The 15,374-nt window shown below is 54.9% G+C and overlaps 1 protein-coding gene across 14 annotated transcripts in view; it reads right to left on the minus strand.

Annotated features, from left to right (window-relative positions):
- RIPOR3 (RIPOR family member 3) overlaps positions 1-15,374 on the minus strand; it is a 74,069-nt gene that overhangs the window by 652 nt on the left and 58,043 nt on the right. For 9 of the 14 annotated variants that reach the window (XM_073793097.1, XM_073793095.1, XM_073793098.1 and 6 more), the window contains 11 exons: positions 14,152-14,326; positions 12,043-12,615; positions 8,935-9,065; positions 7,895-8,018; positions 7,205-7,340; positions 6,414-6,575; positions 5,555-5,716; positions 4,845-5,047; positions 3,503-3,586; positions 2,301-2,391; positions 749-1,871 (listed from right to left, as the gene is read on the minus strand). In XM_073793097.1, coding sequence (XP_073649198.1) covers positions 1,768-1,871; positions 2,301-2,391; positions 3,503-3,586; positions 4,845-5,047; positions 5,555-5,716; positions 6,414-6,575; positions 7,205-7,340; positions 7,895-8,018; positions 8,935-9,065; positions 12,043-12,615; positions 14,152-14,326 — 1,945 coding nt within the window. In that variant the 3' untranslated portion in view covers positions 749-1,767. Of the gene's footprint in view, positions 1-748; positions 1,872-2,300; positions 2,392-3,502; positions 3,587-4,844; positions 5,420-5,554; positions 5,717-6,413; positions 6,602-7,204; positions 7,341-7,894; positions 8,019-8,934; positions 9,066-12,042; positions 12,616-14,151; positions 14,327-15,374 lie in introns of those variants that run through there. The other 5 variants (XM_033840888.2, XM_033840890.2, XM_073793099.1 and 2 more) reach the window with 4 other exon arrangements.

Here is a 15,374-nt window from a genome sequence, read left to right on the forward strand (position 1 = left end):
GCCATGTCTCAGCACCTCTGCCGAGTCACATTTGATGTGGAACTGACACATCAGTGGAGACTGACACTGAGAGGTAACAGTGAAGTATAAACAATTCGTGTAGTCTTCGTTTCGTGTACAAAATTAAATGTAAGTCTCCCCAAAGTGATTTTTCAACTTCTTGTTCTGAAATAATTTCAGACTTGCACAACGTTGCAGAAATACTACCAAGAATTTCCTTATATCCAAGGTTTTATGACTGTTCAGAGCTGGCTGCTGAGTAGACTGTTCATGCTGTGGCCTCTCAGCAACATCCATGGAACCCAGAAACAACGTCTGTGGCCACGTGACCACACAACACCCAGCAAGGACAGTGGGGACCTGGGTGCTGGTGTCACACCCACTGTCGTCACCTCAATCGTTTTCAGATACCAAAAAAAAAAAGAAAATGACATCTAAGCTTTCATGAAGAGGAGGAATGCCAATGTGGAAAAAAATAACTAAATTTGTAACTAAGCAGAAGTCAGATAGAGCCCAAGGCCAGAGAAGGGCCACACCGCCTGGTGTCTGTAAGGAGAGGGGACTCTGGGAGCCTCAGAGAGCACGTGGAGAGTCCAAGGGGCAGCCCTGCCCTGAGGCAGCCCTCCTCTATCCCTGCGTCTATGTCACGTTGGAAAGAGAGCACTGAGGGACAGCAGGGATGGCTTCTTCCCTCAGGATATTCCAGAAAACAACCACTACCCTCCACTTTTTTCAGGTAGAGTGGAACGCCAATAAAAAGTTATTTTAATTGAAATTTCAGAAAACAACATATGGACAAGGCAAATAAATACTGAGTTAAACCAAAAAGCACAGAATATATACAGGAAATGTAAATGAGCATGTTTAAGTTACAGAGCTTTCCAATGCCATTGTTGATACCACATCCAGACCCCAGGGTACCTCTACATTCTTATCCCAGAAACAGCCCAGGACATGTCTGGGTTTTTTAATAGACTTAAATAGGAAATTAATTTTCCTTCTTTAAACATGATGTTCAGTAAAATCTTTCTTCAAACTAGCTTATGGCTTCTGAAGCAATTTATTTAATAAACCCTAAGTTGACTTGCTTCAGAAAATGGATTCCATTCTGATGAGTGAGGTCAAAGCAAATGGCACTCAAGACTTCTCGGCTGACGGCATGTTCTTGTTTCCTTTGTGCTGTTGAACCACAGTGAAAATAAGGCCCACGGTCAGCAGGCCGCCAGCCGGCTCCCCTGTGGCGCTTGGGCTGCAGCTCGGGCTGAGGGGGCGAACCGTCGAAACCCTGGCTCTGCCCTCCCCACAGTGACACCTGATGCTGTGGGAACGACCCGAGTTCTGTCCTCAGCAGGGACGCTCGGTCTGCTCGCCTCCTCAGTCCCAGTCTTTAGTGAACCAGAAGTGCTGAGCCAGCTGACCTGCTGATTCCAGGCCTCCGCCTGCCTGGCCTCGGCCCCTTCGTGACGTGGCTGGCTGGCACTGACCCGGCTCTGCCCCCGGGGAAGGTCAGGCCGATTCTCAAAGCCAAAGGCTGATTGACTGAAGTGCAGCCCTCTAAGTGCCGTGCAGCCCCTTGTTCTGCTCCCGTACAGAAGTCCCACTTGTGCCCTGGGGCTTCGTAACTGGCCCAGAGTCCGGGAGCAGCTCTGGCCAGTTCACGCTCTTGGGAGAGCACACCGTGTACCTCCACCCGAAGCCCTCCCTGTGTCGAGGCCGGGCAGCAGCAAAAACAAAGGTGCCGGGTTTGGGCTCATTAGCTGAGGCTTTTTAAAATATTGTGATTTCAACATCTGCCTCCTGGCCAAAGGCTTCGTCTCTTTGTTCTGAGCAAAGTTTATCCATCTTCTCAAAAGCTAAGCGTCCTTTTTCACCTGAAATATTAAGGTCATCTGTCACTGGGTTGTCTCCCCACCTCGCTCTTTCCTACACTGGTGAGCCAAGGTGGCCTTAGTACTTCCAGACGCCTAGGCCTCCGGTGCTGCTGTAAAGGGTAGGGGATGGGGAGCCTTTGGGACTGGCTCACGTGGACCCCAGGGCCTCGTCCCTTTGTCCAAGACAGAGCCCGCTGAACCTTAATCCTGCCTCGCAGCTGGCTTTCATTCCCAAGGGTCGTAAACGGCCACCTCAGCCATAAAGGAAACCGGCCTCTTGGCCAAATGCAGCCAAACAGGTTGCTGACGGTGCCCGTCCCGTGTGCTATTTTGCGTCACCTGAGAGCTGGCTGTGGCCTCTCTGGCACAACCTTTCTACGGGCCCCAGCAACCCCACTGCACTTCGAAACGCTGGATGCTGCACGTTACCAAATGACAGCGTGGTTTCCCGGGCTGCCGCTCGCACGGCCTCCACGTCAGACTGGCACAGGCGGGCAATCTGATCAATGCTTTCGATGCCCTGTTTGAGGTTGGGGGAAGGGACAATTAGGGGGCATTTTAAGGAACAGGTATCCACTTTTATAAACCCTGCAGGACCAGCCCTAGCATGGTCTCTGCGGCTTCAGCCCCTTCCTTCTCCGAAGGCTTCCAGGTTTCTCCTGTGGCCTCAGGTTCATCACAGTGCCACTGGCAGCATCTCATGTTTTCAATCCTGACACCTTTGGAAAGGCCCGTGTTGGAAATGAGAACACCTGCTTTCTCCTGGACCATTCTACCCCGTCTTCTTCTCCCAACCCTGCTCTCCAGGTCAGACCAGGAGAGGAGGTCTGACCTGGTTCAGGCACAGCTGACCACCTGATCACCTCCAGGGCCAAGGACCAGAGTGCACTTTAGCTCCCCCTAGTGGGCACCCTAACACTCACTGGTTATTTGATTATAACCAGATGGTCCTTGTAGAATTTCCTGCCGGTTCATTCCAGAATGAATTTAGTCTGTATTGGACCATTTTTCATCTAGCAGAATGGCAATGATTTTTTTTTAAATAAGGGTTACAAATGAAGATGAGATTGAGGCAAAACGGGCATCCCCTCCTGTCTGCTTTCGGGAGTGTAAATGGGTGTGTGGTATCATGAGTCTCAAAAACATTTATCAATGCATTCTCTGGCCCTGGGATAACACTAAGTCTAGCCCAAGGAAGTAATTCAGAATTCCATATAAATTTTAAAAGTTTCATGCACAGAGATGCTCAAGAATTAGGATGGATAATTTTTGCATTGCTGTATTTTTACACTCTCTTTTTTCTACAATGAGCTTATTGTGCTCTTAGAACATTTTTCATTGAGGATATTAAACCATATAATCCAAGAGCTCAAAAGTGAGTCTCTGGGGCCACCTGCTTGTTCACACCAAGCCAGAGCAAACGGGCACTGTTTCCGAGGGACCTCTGCCATCAGAGCTTCTGCTGCTGGAGCTGGTGGCTGTTCCTCTACAACCAGCTCTTTACGGTGCTTCTTCACTGGCAGTGATTTTCTTTCTTTCGGTCCCAGTGGGATCATTTTGAAATGAACTAACTTCAGCATTAACCACAAGCAGGCTTCCCTCTATCCCCACCAAGGACGGGTTAAACTCACCCTGAGATGTTTTAGCGCCACACACGCAGCTTCCTGGAGTTTTGCATCGTTCTCGGTCAGGGCGTTGGTGTAGAAGAGCAAAGCCTAGGAAATGAGGTTACTGTGAACGGGGGGCTGGTGAGAGCAAAGTCCACGGTGCCCACGGCTCATCCCCTGAATGCTGACAGCAGGTGTGCGCAGTGTCGAGTTGTAGGCTACGGCATTCAATTTATCTAAAAACGCCGGTCCCTGGGCTGAGGGTCACGACGTAAGAAAACACTTTTTCTCTAGTACTGTTTACAAAATGCCTTCCGAAACTGCCATCTAGATAAAAAGCTGACTCAGAGGGCTTCCCCGGTGGCGCAGTGGTTGAGAGTCCGCCTGCCAATGCAGGGGACGCGGGTTCGTGCCCTGGTCCGGGAAGATCCCACATGCCGCGGAGCGGCTGGGCCCGTGAGCCATGGCCGCTGAGCCTGCGCGTCCCGAGCCTGTGCTCCGCGGCGGGAGAGGCCGCGGCAGTGAGAGGCCCGCATACCGCAAAAAAAAAAAAAAAAAAATGCTGAATCAGAGAAACCCAGTGTCCAGCGGGGACAGCAGAAGTGAACACAGAGGGAGCCTCGGTGAGGCTGCTGCCTTGGCCAGAAGGAAAAGCATCTCTTCCCTTCCTCACTCTTCCCCAGTCACAGCTCTGACCCCGCCCTGTCAGTCACATGACCATGGCCAAGTCGGTTCAGCTGGAAAAGAAAGCTGGCAACTGCTTTGCAAAATTGTTGTAAGGGCTGTTAAGCACGGGGGAGGGGCCAGTGGGGATGTGCCTGGCACTTGGGTGAGCCCGAGACCAAGGCCCCAGTATTGCCCTTCTCCCACCACAGGGGCTGGTACCCGAAATCTAGAAGAGTCACAGGTGTTCAGGAACCTAAAAGGCAGAGGGGTCCAATCTCTTGGTTTTCAAGTGAACCGAGCACAACGAAACAGCCAGCCACACACATTAGTTGAAAGTAAATGAGGGTGACTGTCAGAATTCTAAGAGACATTCTACGTGCAGATGACATCTCAGAGACCGAATAGATAAGGTGCTTTAGAAACACTGAGCTGAATGAGGTGGTGAGCACGTGGCATGCTGCTAACCACTGATCGCCTGGCAATGCCAGCTCCCTCCCCAGGGCTGGCTGGCTGCTGCCAGTGGTGAGGGCTTGCGGAAGGCTGTGTTCATGTCTGGAGTATCTCTACATCAACATACCGGCCGCAGATGCAGCCCCCAGTCACTCACTGCTCCCTGTTTTTCCGAGAGGAAGCCTACCTCCCTCCACCTCCCCCCAACTCACACACCTGCAGCCAGGGGCTGCCGCCTCCCACACCGTACCTTTTCCCGAAAGCTCTTGTTCTTGGCTACGCTGGCCAAGCGAGCACTGGCCGCCCTGCACACCCGTGGGGTCCCGTCCAGCTGGAGCAGCGCCCAGGCCCTCAAGGTCTGGGGCAGGGGCTGGAGCTGGCCCAGCTGCTTCCCCTTCAGCTTCCTGACTGTCTTGGCCTGGCCCACGCACTGCAGCTCCTCGAAGAGTGTTACTACAAGAGACAGAAAAAAGGAGGCCCGGGGTCCCCTCTGATTGCGCCGGGCTGGACAGCTGTGGCTCGTGCATTAGCCAGGGAGAAGCAAATCCCAGGACAAGCCCGTGTGATCACCAAGTGGACAGTCTGGATTGGTCTCAAAGGGGGCCTCCTGGAATCTCCAGGAAGGCTTTCTAGCAAGGGATCAAATACACCCTGAAAATGAATAAACCCCAGGTCCATACTTCAGGGACTCCAGCCAGCCCAGCAATAGCCCACCTGTCCAGTTCTGACCTCTGCTCTGTGCTTTGTAAAGCCTCCTGCCCTGGGAGCTCATTTCTACGTGGGCTGAATGTAGAATCTAATTAAATCTGGTTCTCGAAAGAGCAGCTGGAGGAGAAAGACACAGTGATTCTGAAACACTGGCTTCCCAGAGCCGAGCCGAGACAGAGGTCTCCACGACGGACACTCCTTTGTCGTCAGTGTGTTGCTTTGAGGCCATGTGCCCCCCACCCCAGCCCCTACCTTCCTTGGTGAGCTGAGCGAAGTGCTTCTCCAGGTCGGAGACACTCTGCCTCCGCAGGTAGCTGTGAAACTGGAACCAGGTGATGGTCTGTTCTTCAGGGAGCTCGGCTCCGGGCAGCAGCCCGCCGCAGCTGACCACCTGCTCCAGGAGCCTGCGGCACACTGGCAACACACAGACACGACGTGAGGGGAGCCCGAGACCCCGCCCCCTTGGCGCTGCTCAGCCGGCCACGGCCGGGTCACTTTAAAGGCTCTCTGATGGCGTGTGGGTGGGTGTCCCTCCCTGCGCCTGCGTGGGGCGTGCTCCAGCTAAGGCCCACAGGCCCGCGTTGGGAGTCTTGCGGTGCATCCGTGTGCCCTGGGCCCCACCCGCCCCTCGGTGTGAATCACAGAGCCGGGGCCTGGGAATGTGCAGGTGGTTAGAACGGCTTAAGGCCCAGAGCCACTGCCTGGAGTATGTCACCCTTCAGTTGTCAACAGAGAAAAGTGCTGCAGCTCTGCATTCTGGGAAAGAGTCCAGCCGAGATTCAAGACACCGCTATGGGGCAGGTAAAGTCCTGCCTACCTTCCCATAAAGGCTCCTTCTCAACCCCTCTAAGGTTCTGGTGGAAGCCATGGAGTCAGAAAGGTGCACGAGCCCACTAACGTTTGCAGCCTCCCGGCTTCACGGACTCCTCCCTCCTCTCCCCAGGAAAAGGAGATGCCTTGTTGTCAATTTCAGAAAGGCCTCCACTTCATGCCGAGAAGGCGTTCGCAGAGGTGGAGACGGGGCTACTAGGAGGCTTGCCGAGGCAATGCTGAAGGCCCCAGAGGATCCACAAAGCATTTCTGAGGCGGGCGGGCACAGGCAGGGGGCTACCTATTTCCAGTTGTCCCGGGTATTTCCCTCGGACTCTGTGCAGGAACGTCTTCTTGAGCTGGTCCAGCAGCACCGTACCAGGGCAGGACAGGACCGCGCCGGGCTCCGTGCAGCCTCTCCACAGCTTCAGGCACCCCTTCCTCCGCGTGGCCTGCGGGATGACTGAAAGCCCAGGCTCAGAAGCCTGACTGGCGGTGGGGAACAGCAGGCAGTGAGGAAGCCCAGAGATGTCCTTCCACTAGGCCCTGAGAGGTCGGGGAGGAGGGATGGCCTGGCCTAACGCAGAGTCCCTTTCCCACGTCCCATTGTGACCCGCAGAGACAAGCAGCTTCGGCTGTGAGCACCTCATCTGGGTCACCACCTGCAGCCCTCACGACAACCCTGGGGCTGCTGCTGTCACCAGCCTCTCCTTATGGACAAGGGGAAGTCCCACAGAGGAGGCAGAGGCAGAACTGGGGTCACAGCTACTGTCTGACCGCACACTGTATGCCCTGAATGTGCCCTGGGGTTCCTTCACTGACACCTACCCAGCGGCCTCCCCTATACAGATGGGGAAGCTGAGGCTCAGAGAGGTGAATCGTTCGCCCAGAGTCACACAGCTGACCGAGGCTAGCGGGCCTCCCTTCCCACCCCACAGTGTGTGTCTGATCCCAGCCACTGCCCCCACTCATGTCCCCTGGGCTCCATTTAACTCTGGGTTAGGGGAAGGGAGAGTAGGCCCCCTGGGCTTTCATCCTCATCACTTCCTGCCACGCACACGGGCAGTCCGTGGATGGAGGACAGGCACTTACTCTCTTCAACGCATGTCGCCTTGCTGACCTTCTCAAAATCAAGCACAGAAAGCGTCTCCAGAACCTGTTTTTGCTGTGCAGCTTCTTCCAGGAGGCACTCCTGGACCATCTTCGACAAGTTAGGAGAGTCCAGTTTCTGGGAAGCAACCCATGATGCTCCGGGTTAGCACAGAACATGCCCTCTGAGGTCAACCACCATGCCTGTGGCGCCCACCTGCCCTGTGCCCATCCTTTCTTCTATCCCGATGGTAGCTCCCTGACTGTCATCTGGGGATTCCTCCTTTGCTAAAGGGGTAGAGACGACAGGATGCAGGCTGGAGCTGCCAGGAGCCACCTTTGCCACCGGCAGGAGCCAGCCTGCCAGAAAGTGAAGCCAACCAACACAGGAAAGCAGAGCTGAGAGAGGGAAAGACTCAGTCATGATGACGTTTGAAACCCTGGATCCAGCTGGGCCTGAAGCCCACCTCTGGGCCTTTCAATCCTACGAGCCAAAAAATTTCCTTTCGGCTGAGCCAGTTTGGATTGGAGTCCTGGCATCTGCCACTCAAAGAGACACAACCACTGCCTTCGGTTTAGGGCTTGGGCTGTATAAGGACCCCATGACTATTCACCAGCACCACCACCAGCACCCCCGCTTTGAACCTGCCACCCCACCCGACTCCACCCCACCCTCCCCCATTCCTCACCCACCTGCAGCAGCGCTTTGCAGATTCGGAGGTGAATCGTGAGCAGCACGTCCAGCTCTGGGGCACCAGCCGTGAGCTCCCTGGACGGCGCTTTCAGCGCTGGCGGTGGAGGTGGAGTCTTGTCCTTTCTGAGTTGAATTGAGAAGAACCGGGTGACCGTTCGGTTAGCAGTTCAGCTCCCTCCAAGGGTAGAGGAAACCCTCCCTCTCTGGAGAGCTCTGATCAGGGAGGCCAACTCCAGGTCCCAAGGAGATGGAGTTAAACTGAGGAGAAAACTAAGAGAAAAGGAGAAGCAGCAAAAGGTAGCAACAACTCAAAACAGGTGCTGGGATGGCATTGGGGGCCCCCCCCCCCGCACCTGTGCAATTTGTAGCAGAAGCCTAAGGTTCCAACTAATTCCTAGCTCTGTGACTCTGGATAAGTCAGCCTCCCCTAGTCTCGGTTTATTCATCTGAAAAGTGGGGGCAGGAACCCCAAGCTCGGGGCCGTGAGGGGTGAGTGACACATAAGCGTACCCAGCACTGTGTCTGCTCCGGGCAGGGGCTGAGCCTGAGCCCTGAGGGGGGTGGAGATGCCACACCCTCCCCATGGGATCGTGAGAAGAGAGGAGAAATGTGGCCTGTTCACACGCTTCTGTGCTGCTGAACTTTGGGTGCAGGAGAAGCGCTCAGGCCAGTGTGAGTGGGCAGGTGGGAGCTGCTTCACCGAGAACGCAGTTGGTGTCGCAGGTGAGGGCGGGCAGTTGTGCAGAAGGAACTGGGAGCGGGGTCGCTTGGGCAATTGCTCCGCAGAGGTCAGAGGTCCTACTGAGTGCGCTATTGTTATTTTTTAAGATTAAAAAAAAAAAAAAAAAAGCCCATCGCTCGGAGCAGAAGGCTAAGGGCCAGGCTGAGGTATCCTCGTTCACTCAGTGGTCACGGAGGACCTGCTCTGTGCGGGGCGGGGCCGGGGCCACAATAAAGAAAACAGACATCAGGGCCGGGCTGTGGGAGAGCCCGGCCCCAAGGCTGGTCACCAGGGCTGCGTTGGGACGGGCGCACTCACCGGGGACCCTGGGAGCCCCCAAACAGGGCCAACTCATGCGGGGTGATGTGGGCGCTGAGGAAGGAGAAGCTCTCCAGGATGTACTCCATCAGGCTCTCGGCGGACGCGTGCTCCCGGCGGGCTCCGCGGGGCTGCGGACGGATGGACGGACAGCTGGAACTCAGGGCAGCCCGGCCACCCGCCCAGCATACCCACCCTAACGGCGTCCTGGTCACCGTCCCTCAGCAGGGCTGCCATCCCCTGCGTCAGGGACGGGCAAGGGGACGCGTCCCCAAGGCCCCTCCCGAACGGCCTGTGACAAGGTCTGGCATGACAGCTGGAAGGAGGGCAGATCTGAAAAATCTCACCGGTCACAAACACCCACAGGGACAGGGCAAATGACAGGAGAGAGCTGGAGAGCAGGGCCCTCCCCCAAGAGGGCCACCTGCCACCCGGAGTGTGAGGCCTGAGGTTGCCAGCTTGTTCAGTTTTCCAAGAAAAGGTGGAAATCTAGACTTTGTGGGGAGCTGCCCAGTTTTTAACTATCAACAACTAATTCCAAATTATTTTCTAAATACGGCGTGGGTCAGGCCAGACAACTCCCAACAACCCAGGCCAGAGGCTGCTAGGTGAGCCTCTGAGTTCCAGGTGTCTCCTCTCCCGGGGAGACGTGGAAGGAGAGGAAGTTTAAGGCAGCCCCTGACTGGGCGAGGCGGCAGGAGGGGGTGTCAAGTCGTCAGAGTCTCCCAGTGGCAAGTCTGCTGTGGCTGATTCCCATCCCCAGGGGCCTCGTCTCACACAAAGTGCACCGAAGGCATAGCCCAAGTAGATGCTGCCCCAAGAGCCAGAACTGGGCTCCTGAAAGTTGAGCCCAAAGAGAAAACCTTGAGCAACAACAGAAGAGTAAGACTAGTTGCAGAGATTTCCTTGCCCAATAGAAAAAAAAATATATATATATACATATACATATATATACATATATATATGCGCGCACACACAGGCGCATGCGCACACACACAGTTCTTGCTGTTCACGGTAGTTACGGTGTGTAACGTCGTGATCTCTGGATTTGAAACTGAACAATTGCTCCCAGGGGAGATGCAGAGGCGTGAGCCTCTGGTCAACATTTTCATCAACCCATCAATACGTAACCTTGTTTTCTGTGTGTCTGCTTAAAGACGTCTTATTTAATATAGACGCTGTACCGCTGATACACTAAACCCAAGGTCAGTGGCATTTTAACTCACGCCTGAACACAGCTTATCCAACACACACATTTCCTCCATAAGGCACGTCAGGAACACTGGCCAGCACCTCAGCCTGGCACTTGGGCGCTGTTTCAAACAGCGAAATCACCAGAAATAAGTACAGAAATGTGGAAAACGTAGCACTAAATATTCGGTGAAAAGGACACTTGGGTGCAGTATGAGCTGAGAAAAGAAGGAAGAGTGTCATCTCCTTCAGCCTCAGCTGGGAACTTGCACATGAGGGGACTCCAATTATTTGCCCCTTTGCACGTGCCTCTGAATGACCACGAAAGCATCACGAGCACGTTTCAGCAAGTAGATGAATTTGCAAAAACAGAATCTGTGAATAGTGAGAATTAACTGCGTGTATATATATACACACGTATAAAATTAAATCCTCATTAAATCCTCACATATACACATGAATATAAATACGTGAATTTATACACCTATACCTATGTGTATAATTTCTCTTGAAAAAGTCAAACTAAACACCATAGCCTATAATCATTTGTATTGTTCTAACTTGGTTTGCCCAAAAAAAAAAAAATTTCCTCGAAGATGTTTAAAATTATTGTCCTATTGTGGTATTACTTTAGGTTGTTTATGCAAAGTGTATTTTTCAAAATACAGGTATGGGGGCTTCCCTGGTGGCGCAGTGGTTGGGAGTCCGCCTGCCGATGCAGGGGACACGGGTTCGTGCCCCGGTCCGGGAGGATCCCACATGCCGCGGAGCGGCTGGGCCCGTGAGCCATGGCCACAGAGCCCGCGCGTCCAGAGCCTGTGCTCCGCAACGGGAGAGGCCACAACAGTGAGAGGCCCGCGTACAAAAAAAAAAAAAAAAAAAAAAAAAAAAAAAAAATACAGGTATGTGGCAGAAGCTGCGTGCGTGCCGACCCGCATGGTTCTACACACTAACGCCGCTAAGAAATACAAAAAGGGTGACGTTACTTCTTAAATTTTTTTCTTGAAATTTTCTGGCAGGTCCTTTTTAAAGACCACAGCAGTGGTAAACAGCGAACGTGTTTTTAAAGTTACTAGATATAAAGTGAAAAATTAAACTTTCACCTGTGCTGAACTGTAATGTTGGGGGAGGGGTCAGGGCTGGAATAACCGAAACGAATTTTGATGAGAGCTGTTAAACTATTTCAGTGCCAGTGAACTGAACACAAAAGACAGTGGTTCCATAACGTAATTGCTGTATGGGGACTTCCCTGGAGGTCCAGTGGTTAGGACTCCGTGCTTCCATTGCAGGGGGCACGGGTTCGATCCCTGGTTGGGGAACTAAGATCCCACGAGCCTTGGGGCACGGCCAAAAAAAAAATTGATGTCTAGGTAGGTGCTGTATGTATAGATATATATATATAAGTATACATTTTAGCTTATGTACATCTGTATATGTAAACCAAAAAAACAGAAATAACCTGCCCAGGCCAGCACCTCTGAGAGCCACCCAAGGACAGCCCCTGGCGTGGGCCCTGTGGAGAAGTTTTGGTGTGGGGCGTGTGGCTGTGAGGGGCCTCCCACAGTGCCAGCTCTGACCCTGAGAACGCCCCGACTTGGGAATTTTAAAGCTGAGCTGCAGCCCCACCCACCCAGGTCAGAAGATGTGAGATGGGGCTGGGATCTGGCTGCACGTGGAGCAAGTTATCCACACTGAGCCCCGACTTCCTCTTATAATCCTCCTCCCAGGTCGTTGAGAGCCGTTGTTACACCCATTGGACTGATGAACAGATAGAGGCCCAGAGAGGAGACATCGCCCACCTGGGTTACACAGGGGTGAGGCCAGGATGCTGGCCCAGGCTCCCTGCCCCAGGATCTCACTCCCAGTTGTCACACCATCAGCAAAGCAGGACTTCCGCCCAGCAAAGAATAAACGTACCTTCAGCCGGTCCCTGAAGCTGAGGACCTGGTACTCCAGCTCCCGGAGCTGGGGCGGGGCAGGGTCCGTGGACCTCAGTAAATCCAGGACATCCTGCAGGGGCCTCTCGAGGGGCACCCCGGGCCCATCCACTCCATCCTCGGTTTCTGCTTCATCGTGGCCTTCCTGGCCTCCGGGGATCACGTGGTTGCGGAAGGGGGAGCCCCGTGGCAGGTCGAGGCTTTCTACTCCCAAATTTCTCCACCCAGGCTGCTCCACAAATGAGCCTTCCGCCAGGTGGAACACCTCTGGCAGGAGGCCCAGGGGTGGGGGGTCCTCCTGGGCCCCCTCTTCAATGGAGGTGTTGGGGCCAATGGCCAAGGGCAGGAAGCCCACGTCCGAGGCGGATGCTGTTGTGCTGGTCTCAGTGTCTCGGGGGTCCTCGGAGCTAAAGGAGTCCATCTCAGGCAGCTCCTGACTCCGGCTCCGCAGGCCAGGCCCCCGAAGGTCACCGTCGGACAGGCAGCTGAGGATGCAGGTGGCCCTCGGCCTGTCCAGCAGCAAGGCTTGCTGTGCCGGCTGCTGCAGGACAGACTGGAGAGGGGGATGCGGGAGCAGACTCACCAGCTGCCCCAGGGATCACAGCGAGGCCCCCAGAGGGCTTCCCCCACAGACCCTTGCTCTGCATACGCACATTCTCAAGATGACTGAGGTCCACCAAGGTGACTGGCAGCCCGGAAGTGCTGATAAGAGCCTGGCACCTCTCTGCCCTTATCCCTCATCACCCTTCTAATGCCCTCCTTTCCAGCCCCAGTCTCTGAGTCAGACCTCATTTAACCATCACCACACCTCCCTGAGGGTGGGCACTGGCTCATCCTCAGGCCACACAGGCGAGGATCAAAGTGCGAGAGTTTTAATCCAGGCGAGCTGACATAAACCCGAACCCCTCCCCCTCACCAACCGAACCAATAATAATGGTTGATGTTCAGACAGCACCATCTGTTTTTGCCAGGCATTCTTGTAAGCACTCCTCATTAACTAAGTCATTTAACCCTTACAAAGCCCCATCAGGGCGGTGCTGTTGTTCTCATTTCTCTGATACGGAAATTGAAGTCCAGAGAGGTTGAATGACTTGCCCAAGGTCACACAGCAGATGAAAGGCATAGACAGAATTTGGACCCCAGGCCATCTGGCTCCAGAGTCCATGCTCTTAACCATAGACGATTTTTCAACCAAAGTACACTGGGACCACCCTGGCCAGACAATCACGTTTCCTCTAAATGCACAAGTTGCCCAGCTCATATAAAGCTGCCTTCCGCACCTAAGGTCCAGAGGTGGGAGACAGGTTCATCCAGCTCAGCATCACCCTCCCTCTGGGCTTGACAGAATGTCCTTGTTTTTGTCTCTGTCCCTGGACCCTCACTGGGGCACCTGCTTTGGGAAGATACTTGAACACATGCAGGATGACGTGTGCACCAGGTTATTTACAGCCCCGTCGTTGGTAACAGCAAATAACTGAACCTCAATATCTTGTTAAACAAAGTGCGATTTTTAGCCAAATGTGGAATGCTGCACCGTGCAAACAAAGAATGAGGAGCGCTCTGGGAATGACAGTGTCCAGTACATCACTCGGTTAAGGGCTGCTGTGGGAGAAAGGCTGGGGAAGAGGCATCTGCTCCCAGACGGCACAGAGCATCTCTGGAGGAATATGGAGGAAGGTGACAAGAGTAGTTGGTGCTAAGGAGGGGACCCAGGTCCCTGGAGGCCACAGGAAAGAGGTATTTTACTGTACAGGGTGTCAAGGTATTACCTACTGGAAACGTATACTAAAGGGTAAAACAGACTGGAGGCCAAGGTCATGGCTGGGGTGGTAGAACCATCCAGAGAACCCCATCCCAGGCATCCAGAAGAACCAGCCGAGCCCAGGACCAAGTCCAGAGGCCCCAGAATGGAGGGCTTGGCTGCGAGAAAGAAAAAGTACAGAAAAACACCCAGGATGACCCCCAAACAAGGGAGGCTGAGCCCAAAGTTTGCTGCTCAGCCCACCCCCTGTGCTGGCCCCTGGGGAGTCCCCCCCACTCCCGGTCCCAGCTAGAACCACGGCACCCCTGCCCGGCGCGGCTCACTCACCAGGTAGTATCTCTCCCGGAAGCTGGGGGTGCTCGGGGGTGTCCAGTTGTACAAGAAGCCCTTCCTGCTGCCCACGGAGAACTTGCCCGTGGGGCTGGGCGACACCAGGAAGCTCTCGGTATCAAACGGGCTGGAGGAGAGCAGAGGCCAGGGTGTCATCGGTGGCCGGAGGACACTGGAGCACAGACAGGACCCAGGAGGTGGAGGCTCGGGGAGGGGCAGGCACAGCCAGGGGACTCCAAATCCACGTTCTCAACCCTTCTGGCCACGTCTCTCAGAGGCTCGCTGCCCTGAACGCCCTTAGCCAGATGGCGAGGGGCGGCACTCGGCCGCCACACAGGTGAATGACACCCCCCCTTTAGAGGCCTTTCGAGAAGCTCAGCAGACCAGAGGTGGACACTCGGCTCTGCCGTCTTCTGGGTTAGCCACGTCACTGCCCCCCTCAGATTCCTCATCGGTCAGGGGGCGCCAGTCACAGGGAAGGCTGCAGATCCAGGGTGAGGAAGTGATGCGTCAGCCCGGCCCTCGCCTGCCCTTGGAGCAGGCAGGCGTGGGTCAGCCCTCCCTGCCTCGTGCCTCCCTGCACACAGGCCTAGCTCGCAACACCTGGGGCCCAGCCCAGCCACGAGGGCCTGAGGCTCAGAGGCACTGCCTGCCCAGGGCAGCTGCAGGCCGGCAGGATACCCGGGTCCTTGGACTTGCCCGGCTTGGGGCTGCATGGCGCTGGGCCACCCCCTGCCCCGTACACTTGAGAGGCGTGCTCAGCCCTGCTAGACAAATGAAGACACTGAAGCTGGGGTGTCACTTGTCCAAATTCACCCAGCTCACCGGGGAGAGGGCAGTGGCTCCAGTGACCCCGGCTCGGACCCCACCCCAGGGAGGAAGGAGAGACCGGCCCCAACTGGTCACAAGAAGCACCAGAGTAGAGGAAGTGCGTCTCAGCCCCTTTGCTCCTGCAGCACCTGCCCTGGGGAATGAGGAGAAGGGAATTTCCTCGAAACCCAAGGTTTCATCTGGGAGAAAGAGCTCTGCTACCAAAACCAAAACCTGTGGAAACCACCAGCGCTCACTGAAATGGCATGCACAGTGGAGAGCCCCACCCTGGGCAGGGGTCGTTCTCACGCGTGTCCCCCATCCATGGGGCTGTGGGCTGTGGCCCAGGGAGGACTCAAGGTGACCACTCGGCGTTATGCCTGATGGGTGGCAGGGGTCAGCGGGGAATG

This window comes from Tursiops truncatus, chromosome 15 (assembly GCF_011762595.2).
Source record: "Tursiops truncatus isolate mTurTru1 chromosome 15, mTurTru1.mat.Y, whole genome shotgun sequence".
Lineage (NCBI taxonomy): Eukaryota > Metazoa > Chordata > Mammalia > Artiodactyla > Delphinidae > Tursiops > Tursiops truncatus.